Source organism: Drosophila albomicans, chromosome 3 (genome assembly GCF_009650485.2).
Source record: "Drosophila albomicans strain 15112-1751.03 chromosome 3, ASM965048v2, whole genome shotgun sequence".
In the NCBI taxonomy this organism is placed as follows: domain Eukaryota; kingdom Metazoa; phylum Arthropoda; class Insecta; order Diptera; family Drosophilidae; genus Drosophila; species Drosophila albomicans.
Window position 1 is genome coordinate 13571358 of NC_047629.2, and position 22489 is coordinate 13593846.

The 22489-nt window shown below is 36.5% G+C and overlaps 2 protein-coding genes across 2 annotated transcripts; both read right to left on the bottom strand.

The window, feature by feature from the left end:
* Positions 1–8794: 8794 nt before the first annotated feature.
* LOC117568696 (venom allergen 5.01-like) lies at positions 8795–10097 on the bottom strand. Its single transcript, XM_034249505.2, has 3 exons — positions 9912–10097; positions 9453–9856; positions 8795–9264 (listed from the first exon to the last, which is right to left on the bottom strand). Exons 1-3 carry the CDS (start codon positions 10068–10070, stop codon positions 8868–8870), a joined length of 960 nt encoding a protein of 319 aa, XP_034105396.1. The 5' UTR covers positions 10071–10097; the 3' UTR covers positions 8795–8867.
* Positions 10098–11451: 1354 nt separating this feature from the next.
* Positions 11452–13204, bottom strand: LOC117570804 (leucine-rich repeat and immunoglobulin-like domain-containing nogo receptor-interacting protein 3). The gene has a single exon (XM_034252660.2). It carries the CDS (start codon positions 12963–12965, stop codon positions 11526–11528), a length of 1440 nt encoding a protein of 479 aa, XP_034108551.1. The 5' UTR covers positions 12966–13204; the 3' UTR covers positions 11452–11525.
* Positions 13205–22489: the final 9285 nt, after the last annotated feature.

Genomic DNA, 22489 nt, shown 5'->3' on the forward strand with positions numbered 1-22489 from the left:
GATTTCTCATTGTTGCATTTTGCTTGCCAATCAATTTGAGAATGGAAATTCTCGATTGTACATTTTTTGCTTAGCATTTTTTATGGCAGCAGTAAAAAACTTTATTCCAAAAGTGCAGCTCAAGTATAAGCTTCAATTGTAGTTGTGTAAGAGATGTACAACAAAACTATTTGGGAAACATTAAGTATTTCAATTCCGCAGGAGACTTTGCTGGAACTTTCATTATTATTTGGCAGATTAAATTTGTAATAAAAATAACGATTCAATAATAATAATGTATCACGATTATGATGCAATGCATAAAACTACTTGATGTTGCGTTCGCTGAACTTTAAACAAGCTCAAACAAGAGTTGTAAACATGTTGCTGCCCTGCCCTGAAAAGTATGCTACATTTTTGTGGCTTTCATTTGGCAGTGAAGCGAGAGTTCAGTTTCAGTTTACGATTAATGCTGCCATCTCTCGTGTACCAACAGCTGTCTCACTTTTACATGTTTACAATGTTTTTCATTTTATTTTTATGTTGTATGTTGTATGCGTTGCTTTAAGCAATTTCTTCTTTATTCTTGTTTTTTTTCTGAGCTTAAAGAAAACTTGTCTCTCGTCGCTGTTGGTTTTGCTGGCTGCTTGAATAAATTGTTTGTGTGTGTGTGAGTGTGTTTCTTTCTTTGAGGCGCATTTCTCTTGAAATTCAAGATTCAATAAGTACGCGAACTACACAAGTATAGAAATAAACTTATATGAAACGAGAAGGAGCCCAACAAGGAGCATAATTTCAAGTATGCTTCAAGTACAAGTTTCCTCACAAGTTTCGTGTTTACCTCCTGCCTTTGCCGTAGCAACCAAATAAACATAATTTTATTCTTCAATGTGGCTCTTATTATTTTTCTCTTCATCTTTTTTTCTTTATACACATTCCTTTTTTAATATACTCGTATAATATTGAAAATGTTGCCAAGCTTGCAAAGAGATTGTGGTGTTGTGGGATTTTGGTTCAACTTTAGAGCAAAAGCTGACAAACTTCTTTTGGTTTAGGTTTTTTTTTTTTTTTTTGTGCATAATTCCCATTGAGTACTTTGTGCTTTATGTCGGCTATAACTATTATTGTCTAATGCACACTAAGAGAAAGAGAGAGAGCTGGCCAAGCGGAAATTCGTGTGTGTTTGTGTGTTGTCATTGTCAGAACTGAAAGAGCGATGCATCTCACCAGCACACACATACACATGAATCCATTTGAGGCAACCAGCATGATGAGGGCTTGAATTGTGATACTTTTTAGTTGAGCCAGGTGGATGAGGTGGGAAGCGTTGTGTGCGGCGTAAATGTGCCACATATTTGTGTGACATTTTTTGCTTTTGGTTGTATGGTCACAGTCACGGTACGCGGAGCATGTGGCATGTGGCAGCCAGCAGCCAGCAGCGAACAGTGAACAGCCAACAGCCAACGGCAGCAACTTTTAATATTTTCCATTTTAGCAGCCCTAAGCTGCCTTAATGCCACCTGCAGCAGCTGTGTTGTTGCCCGCACATTTATGCATCAACTACTGCTGCTGCTGCTGCTGCTGCTTGGCCAACTGTGTGTGGCATGTGGTATGCGACATCTCGTTGAATGGGGAGAAGGGATGAGGAGTGAGAGCGGGCGAATGCCGTGTGATTTGTGTGAGCCCGCGGCAATTTGTCAGGCAAAGCGGCGCAAACAGGCAAACTGCATTTGGTTGGCTTCGCTTCCGCTAACGGCGCAGCCGCAAAATATGCTACAAAACGCCAGCGAATGTATTTTAATCTACGTGCAACCACGCGGCGCATGAGTAACGGCCAAAACGACAGTCCAAATAGAACACAATATTATTCATAAAGCATTCAATTCTCTGGATTTGCAAGCAAACAAAGAACGTTTGTTTAAGCGGTTGGCATTAAATTGGCATTAAATTTGTTTATGCATTTATATACAGCACAAATTTAAGACATAATTTCAATGGTTGAAAGCACAAATCAATTGCAAAAGAGTAAAAAGAATGGTATAAAAGGAAGAAAATTTAATTTAATACTAATGTAATCAAGTTTTGAAAAGTAAAATAATAGATAATATAAATGCAAGTCTTTAGCTATAGTCGAATAATATTTAAAGTCCTGCTGAACCATTTTCTAATAGTTTTTATTGTTGCATAATAATTAACTTTATACATAATTCAAGCATGAACAAGTAGATGTTACAGTTACCGAGTAAACCTAAAACTAAATATATATATATATTACATATCACCATATATATTTATTCACATCTCATAAAAACACTGGACAACTAAGATAATATTTTAAGAATGTAGCCCACGCTGTGACGTTATAATTTTAAAATATCCAAAAATATATTTCACGCAATCTGCGTTGTGAAAAGGTAATTTGAACTACTTGAGAATGCAATTGAATCACATAAATAAAAATATAAAAATAGTTTTTTTATACTAGGAAGGTCCGTTAGAGATAAGAAACTTAATAAAACCCTTGGATTTTAAGAATTAAATGTCTGTTCTCAAAAGAATTCACCCGAGTGTTCACTACTCTTTAAACTTCATATAATGCTCCTTACATTGATTTGTCAATTATTTAAACTTAGGTAAACAAAATATGCACTATTTTTCTCTTTATCTTTTTCCAATAAAGCGTTCCAATTATCTAAAAAATACAGGCACCAAAGTATATAAAATGTATGACCTTTACTGAATAGTTATTTTAGTAAATTTCTGGTTATTTTTGCAAAAGTATTATAAATATGAGTATGTGATTCAATTGCTTTTTTATTCGACATTACGTTATTTCTGTAAGCGAGAGATACTAGTGTTTTTTACATCGATTTTAAGTTATTTTTGCAAAAGTTTTTTTAAAGCACGATTTTTATATTATTTATTAAAGTTATTTTAGACAATTTAAATTTAGTTTTTAAAGAACAAAATATATCTAGAAATTCTGCAAATTTGAATATTATTTTAATCAATTATAGACTATAATTTATTCAAAAGGAAAATATGGGTATTACATTTTCCTGTTATTTTAACCAATTTAAATGTTGTTTTTATTTTCGCTTATCAAAATATGCAAAGAAATTCGTATTATTTCGCGAATATTTTAATGTGATTTTTATCGCAATTCCAATTATTTACTACCATGGAAAAACACCGTCTTGAATCAATAGAAAAGTAGTTTTGCGGCTTAAGTTCATTTTCTAGCTGCTTACGAACTCTTCGCATAATATAAGATAAATTAATTTTGTGTTTTTGCTTATAGAAGGGAAGGGGGAAGGGGTCGCTGCATACTTTGTTTAACGTACAGCAAATTGCAATAATGTCTGGCATTTAAGGGAATTCGGAATGGGAATGAGAATGAGAGCAAGAGCGAGTGAATGGGCTGAGTGAACAGCGAAATTTCAGGAATTTACTGAGCTCGAACTCAACGCTCAACACTTGGCACATCCGGCACAACGGTCAACGTCAACTCGCTTGCCGGAAGTCACCTAGTTGACTTCTTTCTTGTTGTTGTTGTCGGTGTTGTTGTTGGTGTTGTTGTTGCTGTTGCCGCCAGCTGGCGTCGGTTTTTAACATCATCCAACAACAGGCCGCGCATTGGGCGGCGTTAATGAACAGCAGCCTGTGGCAGGTGAAAGAAGAAGGTGGAAACAAAAAACAACGAAACTTGGCAAGAGGAAATCACCTGGCCAAGAGCCAGAAGTGGATGAGGGAGGAGATGGGAGAGGGGAGAGGGGACAGGGGGGCGTCGAGTGCTCAACTTACTTTTTAGCAAATCCGCCAGTGTCGTAAAGTCGTTTATTTCAACTGTGGCGAGACGTAAATGAAGTTAATGTCGACGTCGTTTTACGGTTGTCCTTGCTACTGCCACAGCTTCAGCATCAGCATCAGCATGAACATCAGCTACAGCGACAGCTTCTTGTCCTGCTACCGATTGTCCTCGGGGCCAGCGTCACTGCTTGAGGTGATGTCCTTCAGTTGGCTGTCTTGTGTCCTTATCGTTTCTCACTTTGCATTGCGCCAGTCGAGTTGTTGTTTTTTGTGAATGTTCTTTTCTTTTCTCTTCGTTTTTCTTTTGCTTTAGCTTTGACAATTGCTTTCTCTTCTCTCTGTGTGTGTGTGTGTGTGCGTGCGTCTGTGTGAGGCACGACAGGTGTGATAATAAGTATAATGACTCTGCGGCAGCTGAGTTCTGTTCGCATTTCGGTTTAACTACGCAAATTCTATGGCACTTTGCATTCGCTTTTTATGCTCTTAATACGCCTTTGTCAACCCCCAAAAGTAATTGGATTAAAGCTCAAACTGATGCTGAAACTGAAACTTAAGCTAAAGGATAATGATTTAATGAGCTTTTTCAAAAATGAAGCTTCGCGAATGATATTCACATTTGCTTGGGCACAATTAATCTTATCTCGTGAGTGACATTTTCGGCTGGCTTTTAGGGTCCAAAAGTCGCGTCGAGTCAGTCAGATAATTATGGGGCTAAAACACAGAGCGAGAGAGAGAGAGAGAAAGAGCGACTAACTGCTATCGCCTGACTATCCCAACGCAGCTTTATTAAATCTAATGGCCGATCTGCTACAGCCAACGAAAGTGGTTGAAAGTGGCATGTGGGGCAAGCCAGGAGGTGTTATGGCTGCCGATGGTGCCTTCGCTGCCTTCGCTGCTGTTGCTTTTGCTGCTGTGGCATTACAATAAATAACAAACAGAGCCAAGGAACATGCAGCCCACTTAATAGTTGCTTTGCGCACCATTATATAAACATGACTCCGGCTTCGGGATCTGACTCTGACTCTGACTCCGACTCTAACTGGCGGCGTCTCCCAGAACCCGATTTGAGTTTAGTTGTTGGTTCCACAGCGCAAATTTTTTTCCTTATTTTTTTGGCACAGATAATCAGGCAGTCAGCCAGCCAACTGAATGTTTATACATGTGTCTGTCTGTCTAACTGCGTGTGTGTGCATGTGTATGTGTGTGTGTATACACACATTGTATCAGTTTGGCCACATTGTCAATATATACACACGCTTTTGCTGGCACTGAAGCTAAGCTCAACAGAGGCAACAACAGCAACAACAACAGCAACAGCAACAACATCAAAGCCGCCCGCCAGTCGCCAAGGACTTCATGATGGGCCCAAAGAAAGGAGATAGGGATGAGAGAGACAGCAAGGGGCACAAGCAGAGATTTGCGAGAAGGGCGCACGAATGCGTATAAACGTTGAATATTTAATAAATGCAAAAAGGGATAATATAAAAAACGTGAAATGCGCCCAGTGAAATCAAAACAAAACTAACTTAAATGGAAGCTTTGATACCCTGTAACTAGAGATATGAATATGGATGCAATCAAAACGTAGTAAAAAACAATGACAATACTTTATCTTATACCCTTAGAAACCCTTAGATATTGAATAATTTCTAAGTACAATTAAATTAAAATGATGTAGACGCAATAAAGACAATTGATATATAAAGCAAAAGCTAAATGAAAAATATTTTCATATTCATATAATATTTAACCATCATTATTGAAAATCAAACACAATGAAAGTTAATTGATTATACTAAATTATATGAAACCAAGAGCTGAATTTAATATCCTTTATTCAAAAGATTTAAAATTTCATTGACAATCAAACACTAATTTAATTTATGAATATAGTATTCATTAGGCAATACAAAATAAATATAAAAATATAAAATATATATTTAACAAGAGACATAAATATGCATTAAATCAAAGAAAGCCAATAATATTAAATTATATGGATAAATAAGCTACATCATATTATTTTTAATATTGTATTATATAATATTATTAACATATTATTAATAACATTTATTAACTCAATTCTTACTTAAAAGAAACAAATAATATTCGAAATCAAACAAATTTTAAATTAAAAAATTACAATTATTAATGAACTAAATGAAATTTATAATGGACAAATTTATAAAATATCAACGCACCGCAAAGCTTTTTATTTAGGAATCACATTAAGTTATAAATCATATTTGCGTTAAAACAAACTAATTAAAATATTTTTTAAATGCAATCAAATTTGAGAAACAATAGTTTGTTAATCTTTTCAAATAGTTGCATTAAAATAATTTCTTTTAAAGAAACGCATATTTCCAAATTCGAATTCGATTGCAAAATAAGTTGAAGAAACTTGATAAACTTGTTTCGATTGTTGAATGCGCTCGTTAAAAGCACAGCTCAATTTGAAGCTCCTTAAACTGATTTTTAATTGGTTTTAAGATCTGCATAGCAATGTGGTGATAAATTCAAATGCAGTGCACACGTTTCACATTTCCCCCAAAAGATAAGAGACAGAATTTGTTTTCTTTTGCTAAATTTCTTTGTTTTTCTTGCATTTTTATCGTGATGATAAAAACGTGGCAACGTTAAGGAGACACCATGGCCATAGCGAGAGCGTTTTAGTTGCAGACTTTTTGGCCAAAATGCTTTTGATATTTTATTCATGGACTGCGGCGCCCGATGCTGCTGCTGATGCCGCTGATGATGCTCTGTTTTGTATGTCGATGGTGTTTTTGGGTGCTGCTGTCAATTGGCATTAAGCCATTATAATTTATTGATAAACAACAAGCGAAGTAACTAAGCGGCTTTGCATATTACAAAATCAGACGAAAATTTAACAAGTCCAATTATTTGATGGACACCAAGAGAATCGAGAGGGGGAAGCAGAAGCAGCAAAGGCAGAGGAAGGTGTAAGGTAAATACTAAAGGCGCGCAATTAACGTGGCCTAAAGCTAACCACGCTCACTTTGAGGCTAATGCGTTTACCCCACACAGAGTCAAACACACACACAAACACTCACAAAGCACACAAAATTATACTCGCGTATCGAGAGGACGTAAGAACGTAAACTATTTGTACCGTTAACCGTGATGAAGCGTTAAGCGTGACGTAAGCATAACGTGCGCTGCCTTTGGCGTGCTGCCTTCAACTGATTGCCGAGAATTATGAATCTGGATGCTGGCACACGCCATGAACTGCCTCAATTTTCATTTTCGGACTAACACACAAACTTTTCCTCCTTTTGTTGTTGTTGTTGTTGCTTTTGATTCGGAGTCACGTCTCGTTTCGTTGCATGCAACTCGTGGCACTGGGGCACTGGCACAACTGCCTCCTGCGCATGCCTCGTGAGAGTGTTACTCATAATATCTGATTCTGAATTAGAAGTCGAGGCTGGAGAAGTAGGTTGCCTTACACTTATATATCCATTGATATAGTAGTATTATAATGTATTGCAAATTGCTTGTAAATATTTGTCTGACTGCGGAGACAACTAAAAAAGCTTCACTTATGAATCCCCTCTAAGTGATCCTTTTTTTGTGCAGCTGGTTTGGCTATGTTGCCCACTGTGCGTTGCTTCAATGCAAGCTGTGCCCATTTCGGAGTAAACAACAACCAGGGCTGCCTTATTTACCCACACACTCATCCCACACACACTCGACACACACACACACACACTGCGACTCACTTGGAAATCGTCATAAAACTGTCGTTGAATTTTGCGCTCAGTTTGAATTGTGTTTGGTTTAAAAACGCATCAAATGTGACATTTAGAATGCCAATTGCTCGCCCAACAATGTGAACTACTCGTTGTCGCAAAGCTAGTCATCAATTTCAATGGCAAAGAGTTGCTCAAATACTGCTCCTAAAGCCAAAGCTCTTAAAAACAAATACTAAAATTGTAGCTTAGTATATTCAATTGCTTTGAAATCGTTGCACTATAAAATGCCGAATTTTATATTCACGCATTTCTTTGCTATAATTTAAATTTTCTTAAGGCACTAAAGAGAAATTAATTCCGTTTGAATTGAGTGCGTATAATACTGACAATTAGAATAGATATACTATTCAGAATAAAGTAAAGAAAGAGCCATTTAACAATAATAATAATACTAATAATAATATTCTTAAATTCTTCTATGTACATAAGAGTGACAGACTTTGCAATGCATTCGAATAATAAATATAAAAATAAACTTCAAACTTTGCCTCTTCGTAAACTTGAATTTGCATTCCATTGTCTCGCTGCGTTTCTTGCGAACAGAAAAGATAATTTCATGGAGATCAACTCAGATATTTTATCTATGCGGTATTCTACTTTTTGGCTATAATTTTGAAAACGAATTTATGGCATCCTCTTCAAGTTGACGTCCAAAAAGAAGAAAAGCAGCAGAGTGCTGTGTGCTTTATGCTATGTGATATCCATCGTAATCGCAATAATTGCGAAACTGACATCAGGCATTAATAATTGGCGTTCTTTATACTGTCATCGAAAATTTATTTATGCGCATTCCCCAGTCGCGACAAGCTCGTAAATCTCACCAGATGTCCTGGCTTGCTTGGTTGGTATATTGGTGTCCTTCCTTCCTTCCTTACGTCCTCGTCCTGCCAACGTTTCTTCATTGGCCACTTTCTGTAGCAGCGTATTTACGACTATTGGCCCCACAGTATTAAAAAGTTTATTATTATTATTAATATTGCCTTTCATTTGCGCACAATTGACTGAACTCAAACAGTGAATGGCATTTGTTTACAGTCGATTTCTGTATTCAATTAAATTGCATATGCTCGTAGTTAAATATTTGTTGATGCGACAAAGGCAAATATGTTTCTGTGTGTGTTTGTGTGTGTGTGTGTGCTGACGATAGCTTTTCTGTGAAATAATCCTTTACGTAAGGAGCTGTGCACAATTAATGCTGAAGAGCAGAAAGGATCAAAGGAAAGAGAAAGCAATTATTGAAAAACACAATTCTGATATATTCAACTTGGTATCTGGGGATAAACAATTTTGTGCTTATTTCCGACATTAAAGCTTCGCAGTTTCTTGACCTAAAACCCACTCTGTCATTTTATCAAGCAGATCATTATTCCAACGTTTGTGCTTTCGCGTTGTTTTCGGAGCAGTTGTAGTTGTTGTTCCATCCAGATCTGCATCTTCTAGATTGTGATCTTTGATGAGAGCACAGTCACCATATCGTTCAGTTTTGACACACAAGTTCTTGAACTTTTTATCCGCACCACATTGACATTTATCGCCAGGCACTTTACCCAAAGCATAAGTCATTTGATTGTCCTGCTGGTGGCAGCCATATAAACAAATCATCAACTGAATGCGCCACGAACCTTCGGGATATTTGAGAATTGCGCAGCCCACGCGATCATTCAAGCCAGTCACCAGTTGTTTGAAGTGGCCAATCTCCTGGCTAACACAAATTATAGTAACAAATATATATTATTAAAAAAAATAAGAAAGATACAGTCGAGTGTGCAAAAGATACAAATTTAGTGCACTAAAAAATACTAAAATGTATAAAAATCGGTATTTCGTATATGAATATACTGCTTCATTCAAAACATACCATACGAATACCATTTAAAATAAAATACTCACCCAGCTGCTGATTTATTAGTGCGAAGTCCCTGGACGTTAACATATTTGTTCTGATTGAACCAAGACTTTATCTGTGAGCTTGCGATCTTCAATTCATCCTGAGGAAGGCTCTCGGGATATTTATTATAGGCTGCATTGTAGCCTGGCTTTGAGGCATTCGTTGTTGGATAGATCAGATCATTGGGTATGCTTAGATTGCACTTTCTTATCGCCTGACTGGCCACATAAGCCAGATTCTCATCCCATTTGATTTTGAGCATTCGTGCCGCAATTGGAATCAGCGTAAAGGTACCCTTTGCCACCATGTTGCGGTACGTATTGTGTTGTCTTATTATATTCCATTTCATCCGATCCGTTATGTCCGAAAGCTCAGCAGTCGATTTACCACACTTGATGTCACCTTGCTGCAATTCGTAATTATAATAAAAGTAAATGTATATGCATTATTGCAGCACTTACTTTGGGATTGCAGGCCACGTGATTTTGACCCCACTGTTCACAATAATTGGGTGCGGATTCTTCAACAATCTTCTGACAGACATTTGACTGACTTTGCACACCGAGGAGGCCAATGATGGCAATCGATGCAGCAAACAGTTTGCGGTTACAACTTTTCATTGCTAGTGTTTCTATTCAACTAAAGTTAATTTACCATCATTCGTTTAATTTTCAATCCTAAATTCAATTGATACGTCACGAATTCATTCGATAGGGTCTAAATGAAATAATAATATAATATAACCACGTAAGTAATAGCCTGTATTTATTAAAACCAAGTTTTTTTTTGGTTCAGAATAGAAATAGGTAGAAACCAATATCATAGCTTAAATAGCTGTTTGATAGAGATTTCGTTACCGATGACCCACATTAAATAGCTTAACAGTAGCATATTGGAAATTCATTTGCGTTCATATTTAATAATGAATTATATTATATATAAACTATGCCAACATAGTTAGCTTATGGTAACAAATTCATGAATTATGTATGAGCTTCTGATAACTTTAGCTGCTGTACTAATCATATTGATCTGCTTACTGAGTATTTTTATTTGGTAAAAAAAATCGACTGCACCTGTGCACTAATTTCCTTGGATGAAAATCTGGTATATTTTAATATATCTATGATTGGTTTTAAAGGTAATATTATATCAATATACAAATTATACCCAGTACTCAGTATTTTATTGGTATTAAATGATTTGGTTGACAATGTGGTATATTTTGGTATGTCTATGGTAAAAGTAATATCGTTATACAAAATATACCGAAAGCTATATTCAGTATTTAATTTATATTCAGTATATTATTGGTATTAACTGTTTTACCTTATGCACATTATGGTATATTTTGGTAGATCCAGGAATATTTTGAATACAATAGTATATCAATATACAAAATATACCGAAGGTTACATTCAGTATTTAATAGGTATATTTGTAGAATCATACCGCAGTGTTTTACTTTTATTGAAAATAGGTAGCGGCTATCTCACAGTTCAATACACTTGATTATAGCTTTCTTACTTGCTTTGTTATGCAAAAAATTTGTCATTTGCAATCGGATATTAAAGGCAACCTCTTATATATTTTGATAAATAAAAGTAAATTTTTCCTGCATTTAAATTCGATGCGCAAATTCAATTTCATTTCGAAAATAATGTCAGTCAACAATAATGCAATTGCAAATGGTATTATGAATAAAGCTTCTAGGTATTATTGTTTGGGCTGAATGTTGATAGCAAATGAGGAGAAATAACGTTATATATAGTATTTAGCTAATGAGCTTTCATTCCATTTTCTTTTATGACTAACTGGCATAAACACTAAACTGATTAAGCATGGAGCTTAGCAATTTCACTGTTTACAATTTGAACTGAATATCTAGAAGAGCTAGTCTATAAAAATGAATTCGCCGCGTAGTCATCGCAGGTGAAGAGATAAGCAAGTGGCATAGATAAGCCACAATTTCCAATAGTGTTTTACGATAGAATAGTCAGATTGATTTATAAAATGTATTTAAGTTATATAGTCTACAAAACTAACACAGACTTAGGTAATATAAGTTAAAGAGCTTAATGTACGTTCTCCTGGCGATTGGGTTCGATGGTGACACGAGCATAAGGACTGCCCGCTCCAACCTTCCGTCGCATTGTGACACCTCGATGTGGTCGGAGACCCATGACAATCAGATAGACGCCAGCGGCACAAAGGGCAATCAGTCCGAGTATGATAATGCCATAGATCCAACGTGGCCACTTTTCACAGCTGAACTCGTCGCGGCGCACCGAGGAGATGAGCATGCCACGGACTCTGGCTGGAAGCAGACAACGTCCGTTGGTCTGGATGTCCAGATTCTTGAGCCATTCTAGCTTGCAGTCGCAATGAAGCGGCACACCGTTGAGGTCCAGTTCGGTGAGTTTGCTAAAAACCGGCGACAAACTGGCATTAAAACTGCGCACCAAAGTGCCGCGAAATATGATCGATTTCAAAGGCGGCAGGGTTTGATTTCCACTCTCCGAAACGAAGGCATCGCCATCAATATAGTTGAGACTGCGTGTGTTCTGGAAACTCATTGATTCCACCGCATGAAGCGAGGCCAGCGAATGGGCATCGATGCTGCGTAGCTGAGGCATGTCCTCCACGAAGAGTTGACGAATTTGGGACAGATGACGCGTATCCTCCGGCTGCAAATGCTGCAGGCGATTCTCACTGATGTCCAGACTGTGCAGCGATGCGGGCAGCTGGCTGGGCACACGCTCGAATTGATTGCGACGCAACGAGAGCTCGATCAATGGCGCCGTTCTGGGGAGTTGAAGTTCCTGCAGATTGCACGCATCCAGCTGGAGTTTCTGCAACTTCTGATTGATGCCAAAGGTGGTGTAGACATCCTGGCCAATGCTCTGATTCAGTTGGCGATTCCACGACAACTCCAGCGTAGCCAGCACGAGTAGCGGGGAAAAGATTTGCGATGGCAGCGTGTGCAGATTGTTGTGCTCCAGACTGAGCACCGTCAGATGGGGCAAGCTCTGAAACGCTTGTGCGTCCAGCTGCTGAATGCTGTTCCAGCTTAAGTATAACTCACGCAGACTCGTCAAGCTGCCAAAGTTGTTGGCCGCAATCGAGCTGATGTTGTTGTGCATCAAGTTGAGCAGACGCAGACTATCGCTGGTAAACACTGGAGCACGATCCAAAGCATTCCACGACAGATCCAAGGTATCAATGTAGAGTGGCAGCAGACCCGTAAGATCCTCGGCCTTGAAGTCCTTGTAACTGCAATCGATGTGCAACGCACGCATGCCCCATGGTGCGGCACTTACATTGCTGCACTCACAGGAGAGTCGTGTGTTCTTATACTTGGCGGGATAACAGAAGCGATCCACTTCCTCATCATTCGCATCGATTTGCTCCGTTTGTATGCCATCCAACAGCAACAGCAGCAGCAACAGCAATCCACTTATGAATTTTGGTGCAAAGTTCAGTCTTTTTGTGGTGGCGGCTCTTGTCATCGTCATGGAGTTTGGGAGTTCTTTCTGGGAACGTGTTGACTACCACACTGCACAGTTAGCTGACAAATCGCTGTTGAATTTCTTTGCTGCGACACTTCCACAGATATCAAGTACAATATCTTATCGCAAACACACAGAAAAGCTCGTGGCTTGTGCCCCACTTAGAGATGGGCGCGTGAGTGAAACTATCGAATGGTCGCAGAGAATGATTGATGGGAAATTACAAGTTATATTATCGAATTAGTATATCATAGAAAATATATAAAGCTCTAGCTTTCTATTTTGAAAAATAACTCAAATTCTTTTTTCATTATAACAATCATAAAGTTCGAGCTATCTGATTAAAACATGACTTTGGTTTGTAGAATTCAAGAAACGGATAAATTAAGTATATAATAATAATTTTATTTTATTTTTTTGCTTTTGATTACTCAATTTTCAATAATTTTAAATATATTAAATTATCAAATAACAAAATGCTGTTATTTAAACTATACTTAATGATATTAAATACATATATTGAATGGTCACTAAAACAAAAATATTCTAAATGTCAACCAAATTAAAATTAATTTAAATATTTAAATATCCATTTGAGATGACTACTTACAAAACAATACCGAATACTTGTTTCTATACCAACTTTTATTCAGTTCCTTCCTTTCTTATGCCTCTTCTTCTTACACTTTCTGTTAATTCCAAGTTCCATCTGCTCAATTCCTAAATTGTTGAACATATGCTCACAATAAAATTCACTTCCTCTCATCGCCCCCATTAATGTGGTTAGTCATGAGTGCTGTTTTAGGAAAGGTGTGCATTCAAATGTTATGATAAGATAAGAGCAAAGCTTTTTTCTCGATGTCCAATTCAGTATTTCTCCCTCTCTCTCTCTTATTGTGTATTGCTGTCTCAGTCGCAGTCCCATATTATTTATCTAGTTCATTAATCATGGTTAGTTTTGGGACTAAGCTCTGCCGTAAACAAAACAAAAGACAATTTTGTTGCTGTCGTTGAAAAGAAGTGAGATTCGTTTTATTTCTATAACACAACAGTTTTAATTTCCATTGCATTCGTTGGCTTACATAGAATATTGATGAAAATTGGCCGCTGTTCTGTTGAGCCTTACCAGCCAAAAAAAAACACGATACTTTTCTTTCATTCTGTTTTTTAATACCACTCAAAAGTTACGCTTAATCCCAGACAGCGTTTTACACGCTGACTTGCCACAGCGCCTTATCCAAGGGGATTTGTGAGGCTTTCCACAGCACCAAAATGAACACAAAATCAACTTAATTTCTAATTACAGACACTGCTGGTAGAGATTTGGGACGAAAGCCAACTTTCAAGTTGCAAACGAGTATTTTTTGATGATGCTTAGGCACAAATGTAGACGAAGCAAATACCTCTTAAAATGAAGTAGGATTAAGAAGAGATGTTAATGCAAACTTTAACTTATTTGGAATTATGAGTCGTGTTTCTCCTTTTGTTGCAGTTCATTGCAAATTAATTAGTTTTCTAATTAATAGTTCCATTAAGAATTATTCACTAATGCAGCTGCACAAGAACTTACTATTATCATAGAGGAAAATAATTTCCATCAACTTTTAATCTTTAAGCTTTGTAGGGATAACTTCCAATTTTTAAATTACAAGTAAACAAATTTTTTGTTTTTTTTTTAATTAAATAAAATTTATATTTACTTACATTTTACTATAAAATTTTCCAGTTATTATTGCTTTTACTATTTTTTGTTTTACTCTTTAATTCAATCGATTGTTAACTCTGGTTTTTTGCTCTCGAATTTTCCTATCAATTTTGTTGAATGCGGTTTGATTGGTTTCCATTTGGCATGGTCTGTTTGCCACAAGAAAGAAGCTCTAGTTTATAGCCTCTATAGTGAGGTTTTTTTGTAGATTTTTCCCATTATTTGGTGAAAATTTGAGCTGATTTTCATTTGGTTGGTTTGTGTCGGAAATGTACTTAAATACGAGTTCGTGTACGAAATTTTCTTTGTGTCAATGGAAAATTGATGAGGCTCGCAGGCATAAGTACTCACACACATACATATATACATACACTTACACTCACACACACGTACACACAATGAATCATATGGCATAACACCCACACACATACACATACACTCACGCAAAATTTGCATAAATTAAAGACTTTCATGGAAAACTGTTTGCCGCTCTTGACTTTTGAGCGGAGACAGAGCATCAAATTACATGTGAAGAGCTAAAGGCATCAAGAGGAGGGAGGTGAAGAGGAGTCAAGTTGAGAGGCAGAAAGAGGAGATCTCATGTAAAGCATTTAATGAGCTCTGTTGCCAGCTGTCATGTGTGTGTGTGTGAGTGAGTGTATGCATGTGTGTGAATATGTTGTTGTGTACTGAAATTTTTGAAAATGCCAGGCACATGCTTCAGCCCCTTTCCCTTCCCTTCCCAGGCTCCACCATCGTCATGTCATTATTACAGGAAAATTTATTTTCAACTAAAAACTCATTAATTACATTGAAAGCTGATTACGTGTGTGTGTGTGTGTGTGTGTGTGTGTGTGTGCGCGTACTTAACAATAATTATGCACAATTTAATTAAAACTCAATTTGACGACCAATTCGATGTGCGCTCTAATGAAATTGTTAATTAATATGCCAAATTAGAGTACACACACGCAGTTCTCTCTCTCTTTCACACACGCGAACTTCTCAATTTCCGGTAGTTTTGTGGTAAGTACAAGCGCAAAACAGAAAAAATCCAATTGAAAAATAACATGTAAGACAGCTACAGACAAGTGTGCTCGACTTTAAGTTACCTGCTGCCCAATTTGAATAAGCGGAAAAGAATGCGGAATTAATTTTAAAATATACCAAACCAATATACTGTAAAATACAAAAAATATACCAAGACTATTATTTAGTATATTTATATAGTAAAGCATTCAGAACACAATATATAAATATACCGCAAAAATACTAAAAAATATATCGAAAACTATATTTGATATATTGATATACATTTCAAATATACTATATTAATATACTGCAAAAATTATAAAAGTTATCTAAGTCTACATTTGGTATATTGATATGGTATTACGCTTCAAATATACCACAGAGTATTAAAGATACCATATAATCAGCCAAAGAAGTTAAGATCCCTTCAATTTTCTTCGATTTACTTTGAGATACCCGCGACCCTTTTTGAATAAGTGTAATATAGTACGATATTATTCTTAAAATATACCAAATTAATATACTGCAATATACTAATATATACCGAGAGCTATATTTGGTATATTGATATAGTACTACATTTGAAATATACCATAGAGTACTAAACATACCAAATTATCAGCAACAATTTTGATCTGATCGTAACCAAATTTACTTACAACATTTTTGTTAGTTATTGGTGGACTAAAAATCGCTACTCTAGCTTCAAAATGACGGTAATTATTCGAATTTATGTTGCATACATTTCCTGCAAGCACAAAGTTGTAACACCCTTTTACCCTATGAGAAGCGGGTATAAAAATGCGCGCTAAACGTGCAGCGATGGAAACACACACTCAAACACACACACACACTCGCACACACACTCGCACACACACACACTTGCAAACACAGTCAAGCTGTGCGCCGAAACGTGCTGAATATTTATGAAAATTTTAATATTAAATTGTGCTACTAGTTGCGAGACTGAAGAGAAAAGTGGGTCAGACAGACAGGCGGTCAGTCGGATAAGGCTTAAATGCGTCAGCGAAATGATCAGCATCAGTGGCCGTTGCATGCCACAAATAGTTGCAGCAGCAGCAGCTGGAGTGGGCGCAAAATGCAAATGCAAATCGAAAACACAATGGAAAATCATTAAAAGCGCGTTCGTTATCCTGCAATTGACTTTAATGACGCCTGATTGCCTGCCAGTGTTGTGTAACGCCCACACACACACACACACATACTAAGAGACACTCTCACACCCAAACACTCAGTCGGGGCACGCATCAGTTGACATCAATTGTTGTGCGACTTGAGCTAATTGAATCACTTGTCATGCATTTTGTCTAATAATAGCGCATTAAATTGCAATTTACAGCCGGAAGCGATGAGGGGAGCGCGGAGAGCGGAGAATGAGTGAGAAGGCTGCTTTGCCACATCCGTTAGCCGGAAGTGGCTTTAGTCAGCCAGCCAGCCAACCAGACTCGGTCTCTTTGCATTATGACGACACACAAGTACAAGTCCTTCAGTGCATACGTAGCGTATGCGTAATATTTTTCTAAATGCTCAAAAGTATGCAACACAAAACAGATAAAACACAGACAACGAGAGCGTATTTAATTGACTTTGAAATTGTGGCTGGGCAGAGAACAACGCACAAACATTTGAAAGTCTGTATGTGTGTGTGTCGCTTAGTTGAGCACGGGAACAGCTTAAAAAGAATGCCAAATGAGCTCAGCGAGCAATCAAAAAGGGCAAAGCACACACACTACTGAGTGGGTCGCTCACTTCTAGTACGCACTGTGCTAAGAATTAAACTTAAATTGCGTTTGCAATGATTGAAAGAGTGTTTCATGTTCGGCCAGCTGCCGTTGTCTGTTCTGTTTATTTACTGCGCTCAATTAAATATCAAATTTAAAGAAAATGATTTCGTCTAATGGCAAAACGTGCCACAAAACGACCTCGTTTCCTACTTCAATGTGCCTCGTAATGCCTTAACTAAACAATAGAGAAAACAACTCGAATACATGTGCGTTTCTGTTTGTTTATGCGTGTGTCTGTGTGTGTGTGTGTGTGTGTGTGGCAGACAAGACGAACAATTTAATACATTCATTTGATTGAAATGATAAAAGCCAAAGAGAAAGTTAACTCACACACACACACAAAGAGGTTGAGTCTAATGAATGAGCATTGATAACGCATCTTTAACTCATATCAAACACACACGCGTGGAATTTACTGCCTTGTGATGAATATTCATACTTAATTGATATAATTGATTAAGAAATCATATACTATTTGTGTGCCTGACTGCTTCAGGCGTGTCTAACGCAGTTAAAGCCAATAATGTAATTTGTTAGTGCTTTGTTGTTGCAAGTCAGTGAATTAATTCCAAAAGTTATGTTTGTTGTAAGTCACAAAAGTAATTCAAAAGTTGAAGCAACAACATTAGTATGAACAATTGCTAAATATTTAAAATTGAGAAGATTTCTTAAGTAATGAAATATTAAACAACTAAGAAAAAGAGTGTAAAATATACCAGATTGTCAGCCAAAGGAACTAAGAACCATAAGTGGGCGTTTTTCGCAACCAAATTCAGGAATCATAAAAACTTTAGTTATTATTGTATGTACCAAAATGACTCTAGCTTCAAAATTACGCTTGTTATTCGATTTTTGTTAATTTGCGAGGGCCGAAGTGGGACTGTCGAAAAAGAATTATATTCCCCTCTATTATATTTTATAAGATATAGGTGTTCATATGGATGGACGGACAGACAGACGGACGGATAGACGGACAGACGGACGAATATAACTAAGTCGTCTCTGTTGTTGACGCTGATTAAGTATACTTTATATGTTCGGAGATGAATCCTTTTGCCTATTCAAAAATAGTTATTATTTATTAATATTTTTAGTTTTCAAAAAAGAGATCTTAAACTGCGACGTAGTAGAAAATGTTATGGATGATGTTTAATTTATTTTCAACTACAATATTTCGCAATATTTATTCATATTTTAATTTGTTTTTTTTTAGCAAGCTTGAATACACTCTAATATAAGCACATTATAATAAATCATGATGCGTAAAATGACTCTCCTTAGGTCAAAGTACTCAAATAATAATCACATTAAATACATTTTTTATGCAGACACGTCAGCTTGTTGAACACATTTTATTTAATAGACGCTTTATGCTCTTCAAGAGTACAGCAAGCATAAAATTTTTAATAATGCATAGGGCCATTCACCAGTTGATTTCATTTGCTGCTACACTTTGATGGCGAAATGTGATAAAATTGTCAAAGCGAAGTTGTGAAAATTCGGTCAAAATGCCATTTAGATGAAATCTGCAACTTTTATAATTTTCGAAAACACATTTAAATTGAAAGATGAAATATAAAGTGCAATTGCAAGAAAAAGTCAAATAAAATATTTATACTATATATCTCACATGTGATATAATAAAAGTTAAAAGAGCAAACAAAGACATGATGTGTTAGAAAAACGGACATTAAATGTATCTTGCTAACGTTTTACCTCAGTTGTTTGCATATCAACATATATAAAAGATAGTTGAAATACTTCTGTGTATATATGCGACTTTGTTCATTTGCGAAACATCTGGCGCTGCATTTTAAGTGCATTGCTGCTCTTGAAGCGGAATGAAATTTAGAAACCTTTGACGGCTTTTGTGGTATAAGTGAAATGTAAATACTGGTAATACACACACACACACACGGGCAAGCAGTCACACAAACGAGAGACAAGCACAAACAAAGCGCAAATGCTTTAGACTAAATTGTGAAAGATTTACCAACGATATAAATCTCACAAGCAGCTTGACTGTGTGTGTGTGTGTCTATGTGAATGCCAAATATGTATTTAGAGCTACCTCTAGAATGTGCTGACGCTTAAATAACTGAGTGTGCCCCACGGCGTATGAGCAACCTATTACGTATACGCATTTAATTAAACAGTTTTCTTTAACTTTCAAATCGCAGAGTGTCGGTGCTTTTAACTAATCGTTTTGCCGATGACTTGTTGCAACTTGCAAACGAACTTTAACTAATTGAATTTGCACTCGAAGTGCTTCGAATACCCTAAAGTTACAATACGCACTGAAGTTTGCTTTTATTGCAAAGCAGTGCATATAATTAATTCCAGGATATTTCCTCGTCATTCTACAGATGATTCGCACTCACTTCTTATTGCAATTTTTCACATGAAAGGCAATTTGCTTGCGACAACATCAACCACTTTTTTTTTTGCCCCTCATTCAACGAATGCATTCGAGTTCTGTTGTGTTCGGTTGTTTTGTGTTGTGTTGTGGCCATTGACGCCTTCACATTGGACAAAATGAGAATGAGAATGAGAATTCAGTTTCATTTGCAAATGTTGTTCGACTGTCTGCTGGTTGGGTTTGCCAGTCAGCTTTTCACTTGTTTTTCTTTTCCGAAAAACTCTCACTTCCTGCTGCTGTTGCTGTTGGACAGGCCAAAAGTTGAGAGTGCCTTTCATTTGCAATCGTTGTTGTTTGTCGTTGTTCTTCTCGTTGTTGTTGCAGCTTCAGTTCGCAGTATAATTTGATTTGTTTTGGTCCATTCTACTGTTTGCTCTGGCAATTGTTGCACCACTTTTTCTGACCTTTCACTCGACTGTTGCACGAAATGTCGAACTGAGTTTTTCTCAGTTGCTGTTGCACTAATTAATTTTGCTGCTTCTCGGTACTTTTGTGGTGGCTCTGCTCCTGCTGTTGCATGCTGCATTGATTGAGACTCAATTTGTTGAGGCAACTAGCCATAAATGTGGAGGAGGGGGTCTGAAATCGGGCACACTGCGCATGTCCTTCGCAGCCAAGAAGATTTATTGCCTTTGGCCTGCTAAGCTCGAAATTAATGTACTTCACAGTTGAGTTTAGCAGCTGCCAAAAACGAACCTTAAGATTAGCGTAGGCCCAACAATAAGCTCTCTGTATGTATCTGTGTGTGTGAGTGTGCTTGTGTGTGTGTGTGTGTATATGTGGGACAGACTGTTTGTGCTTGGACCCTAATGAAGTTGTTTTGGGGGCGTGCGGATCGTCGTGCTTATTGGAGAAGACGAAGTACCGAAGTACTCGCTTGCACTTATGCTTACACCCAAAATACACACGAAAATCTAATAAGACGCTTATGTCTCTGTTTTCACTAAGTGCGTGTGCGTGTGCCAGAGTGTGTTGGATGTTTGCTGCTCGCCCATGGATTTCACACCCTTTCAAGTGGCCTGTCAGCCTGTGGCGCCACCACACTCGAAACGAGAAAGAGAATGGGAATGGGAATGGGAACGGGAATGGCAATGACGCTGACCATTAGCCGGTGACAGGCAGCAGGATACAGCACACAGCACATAGAGGATACGGTGTGCAGGAGATACACAACAACAGCGACCAAAGTAATTCATTGAGTCCAAAGGGGAAGTGGCAGTCATCTGCTTCAGTTCATCTGCTTTATGTTCTGCTTGTTCCTCGCCTTTCTCTAAATTTTATTGCGCTGTTTTTCTGTTTCAATACCCGGATTGAAATGGCAAAGATGATAGACGGAAAAGGATATGCTCTATTAAATAAATTAAATAAAATAGAAGAACCGATTATAGCAGTCCAATAAATAGAGTATGGGTAATTCGCTTGAAATAAAAAACACTTACCAAAACATCTTTTTATTTTAAATAAAGATTTATATTATAACTCTTGATAAGTACTTAAATTAAAGCTAAGAGATATTTGGGAATTATATGTCCGTTTTAAAATAATCGCAAAAATGAACAAGTTCGTCCGAAAAACAAAAAAATAAATAGAAAAGAAAACGTTAATAAACGAAACGAAAAACAAAATATGAAAGAATTTATATATTTTATCCCATAACAGAAAAAGTTCCTAAAATCAATCTTAGCTCTGAATTTACTAATTTTTGGTAAAGAGAAAAAAGTTCCTAAAATTCATCTTAGCTCTAACCTAAGAAAAAAGTTCCTAAAATTCATCTTATCACTAACCTAAGAGAAAAAGTTCTAAGCTAAGATTCATATTAGAAACTTTTTCTGTTTTAGGATAAAATATCTTTAATTTTTTGTTTTTCGTTTCTTTGCTTTTCCTATAAGAATAAACTTTATTTATTTTTAAAATTGTTTTAGTTTATGGTAAATAGTAAATATGTATGTCAATAATATCGCATTGATTTGAGAGTAAAAAATTTTTATGAAAATTTACTTTCTCATCAATAGTTTCAACCTGATGATGATGAAACTATTGATTATTGTTATTATTATTAAAATTCGCAATTGCAATGACATAGCTTAGCATATTCCATTCGCTTATCAATTCAAAAACCTCTAAGAGCAATTACATTTTCCAAAAAAATATATTTATTTCTTTAAAAGAATAATCATATCGAATATGAAAATCAAAGGAACAATTCTTCTACCATCAGAATTTCATATGAAACGATCTGAGATCAAAGTGGCAATGTAATAATAAGAAGTTATAGAGCATATAAAACTTATTTGTGATGACAATTTATAACTTTACATTCAATTAAATAATTATATTTAATATCTGTACAATGGGTATTTGCAAGTCGGTCAACGTCAAACGCTGCTTTCTCATAAGCTTTATTTTTTTTGCGTTTATGCGTTGGCCGAAATATCCATTTGTAGTTTGGGACTTAAGAGTTTTGGTTTGCGCTTTCCCGTGGGCTGTGACTTCATTTTTCGCTGGGACAGCGTTTATTTTTATGTCCACGCTTGATTGGATCGTAAAAGTTGTGTGTGCAGTTGCTGGT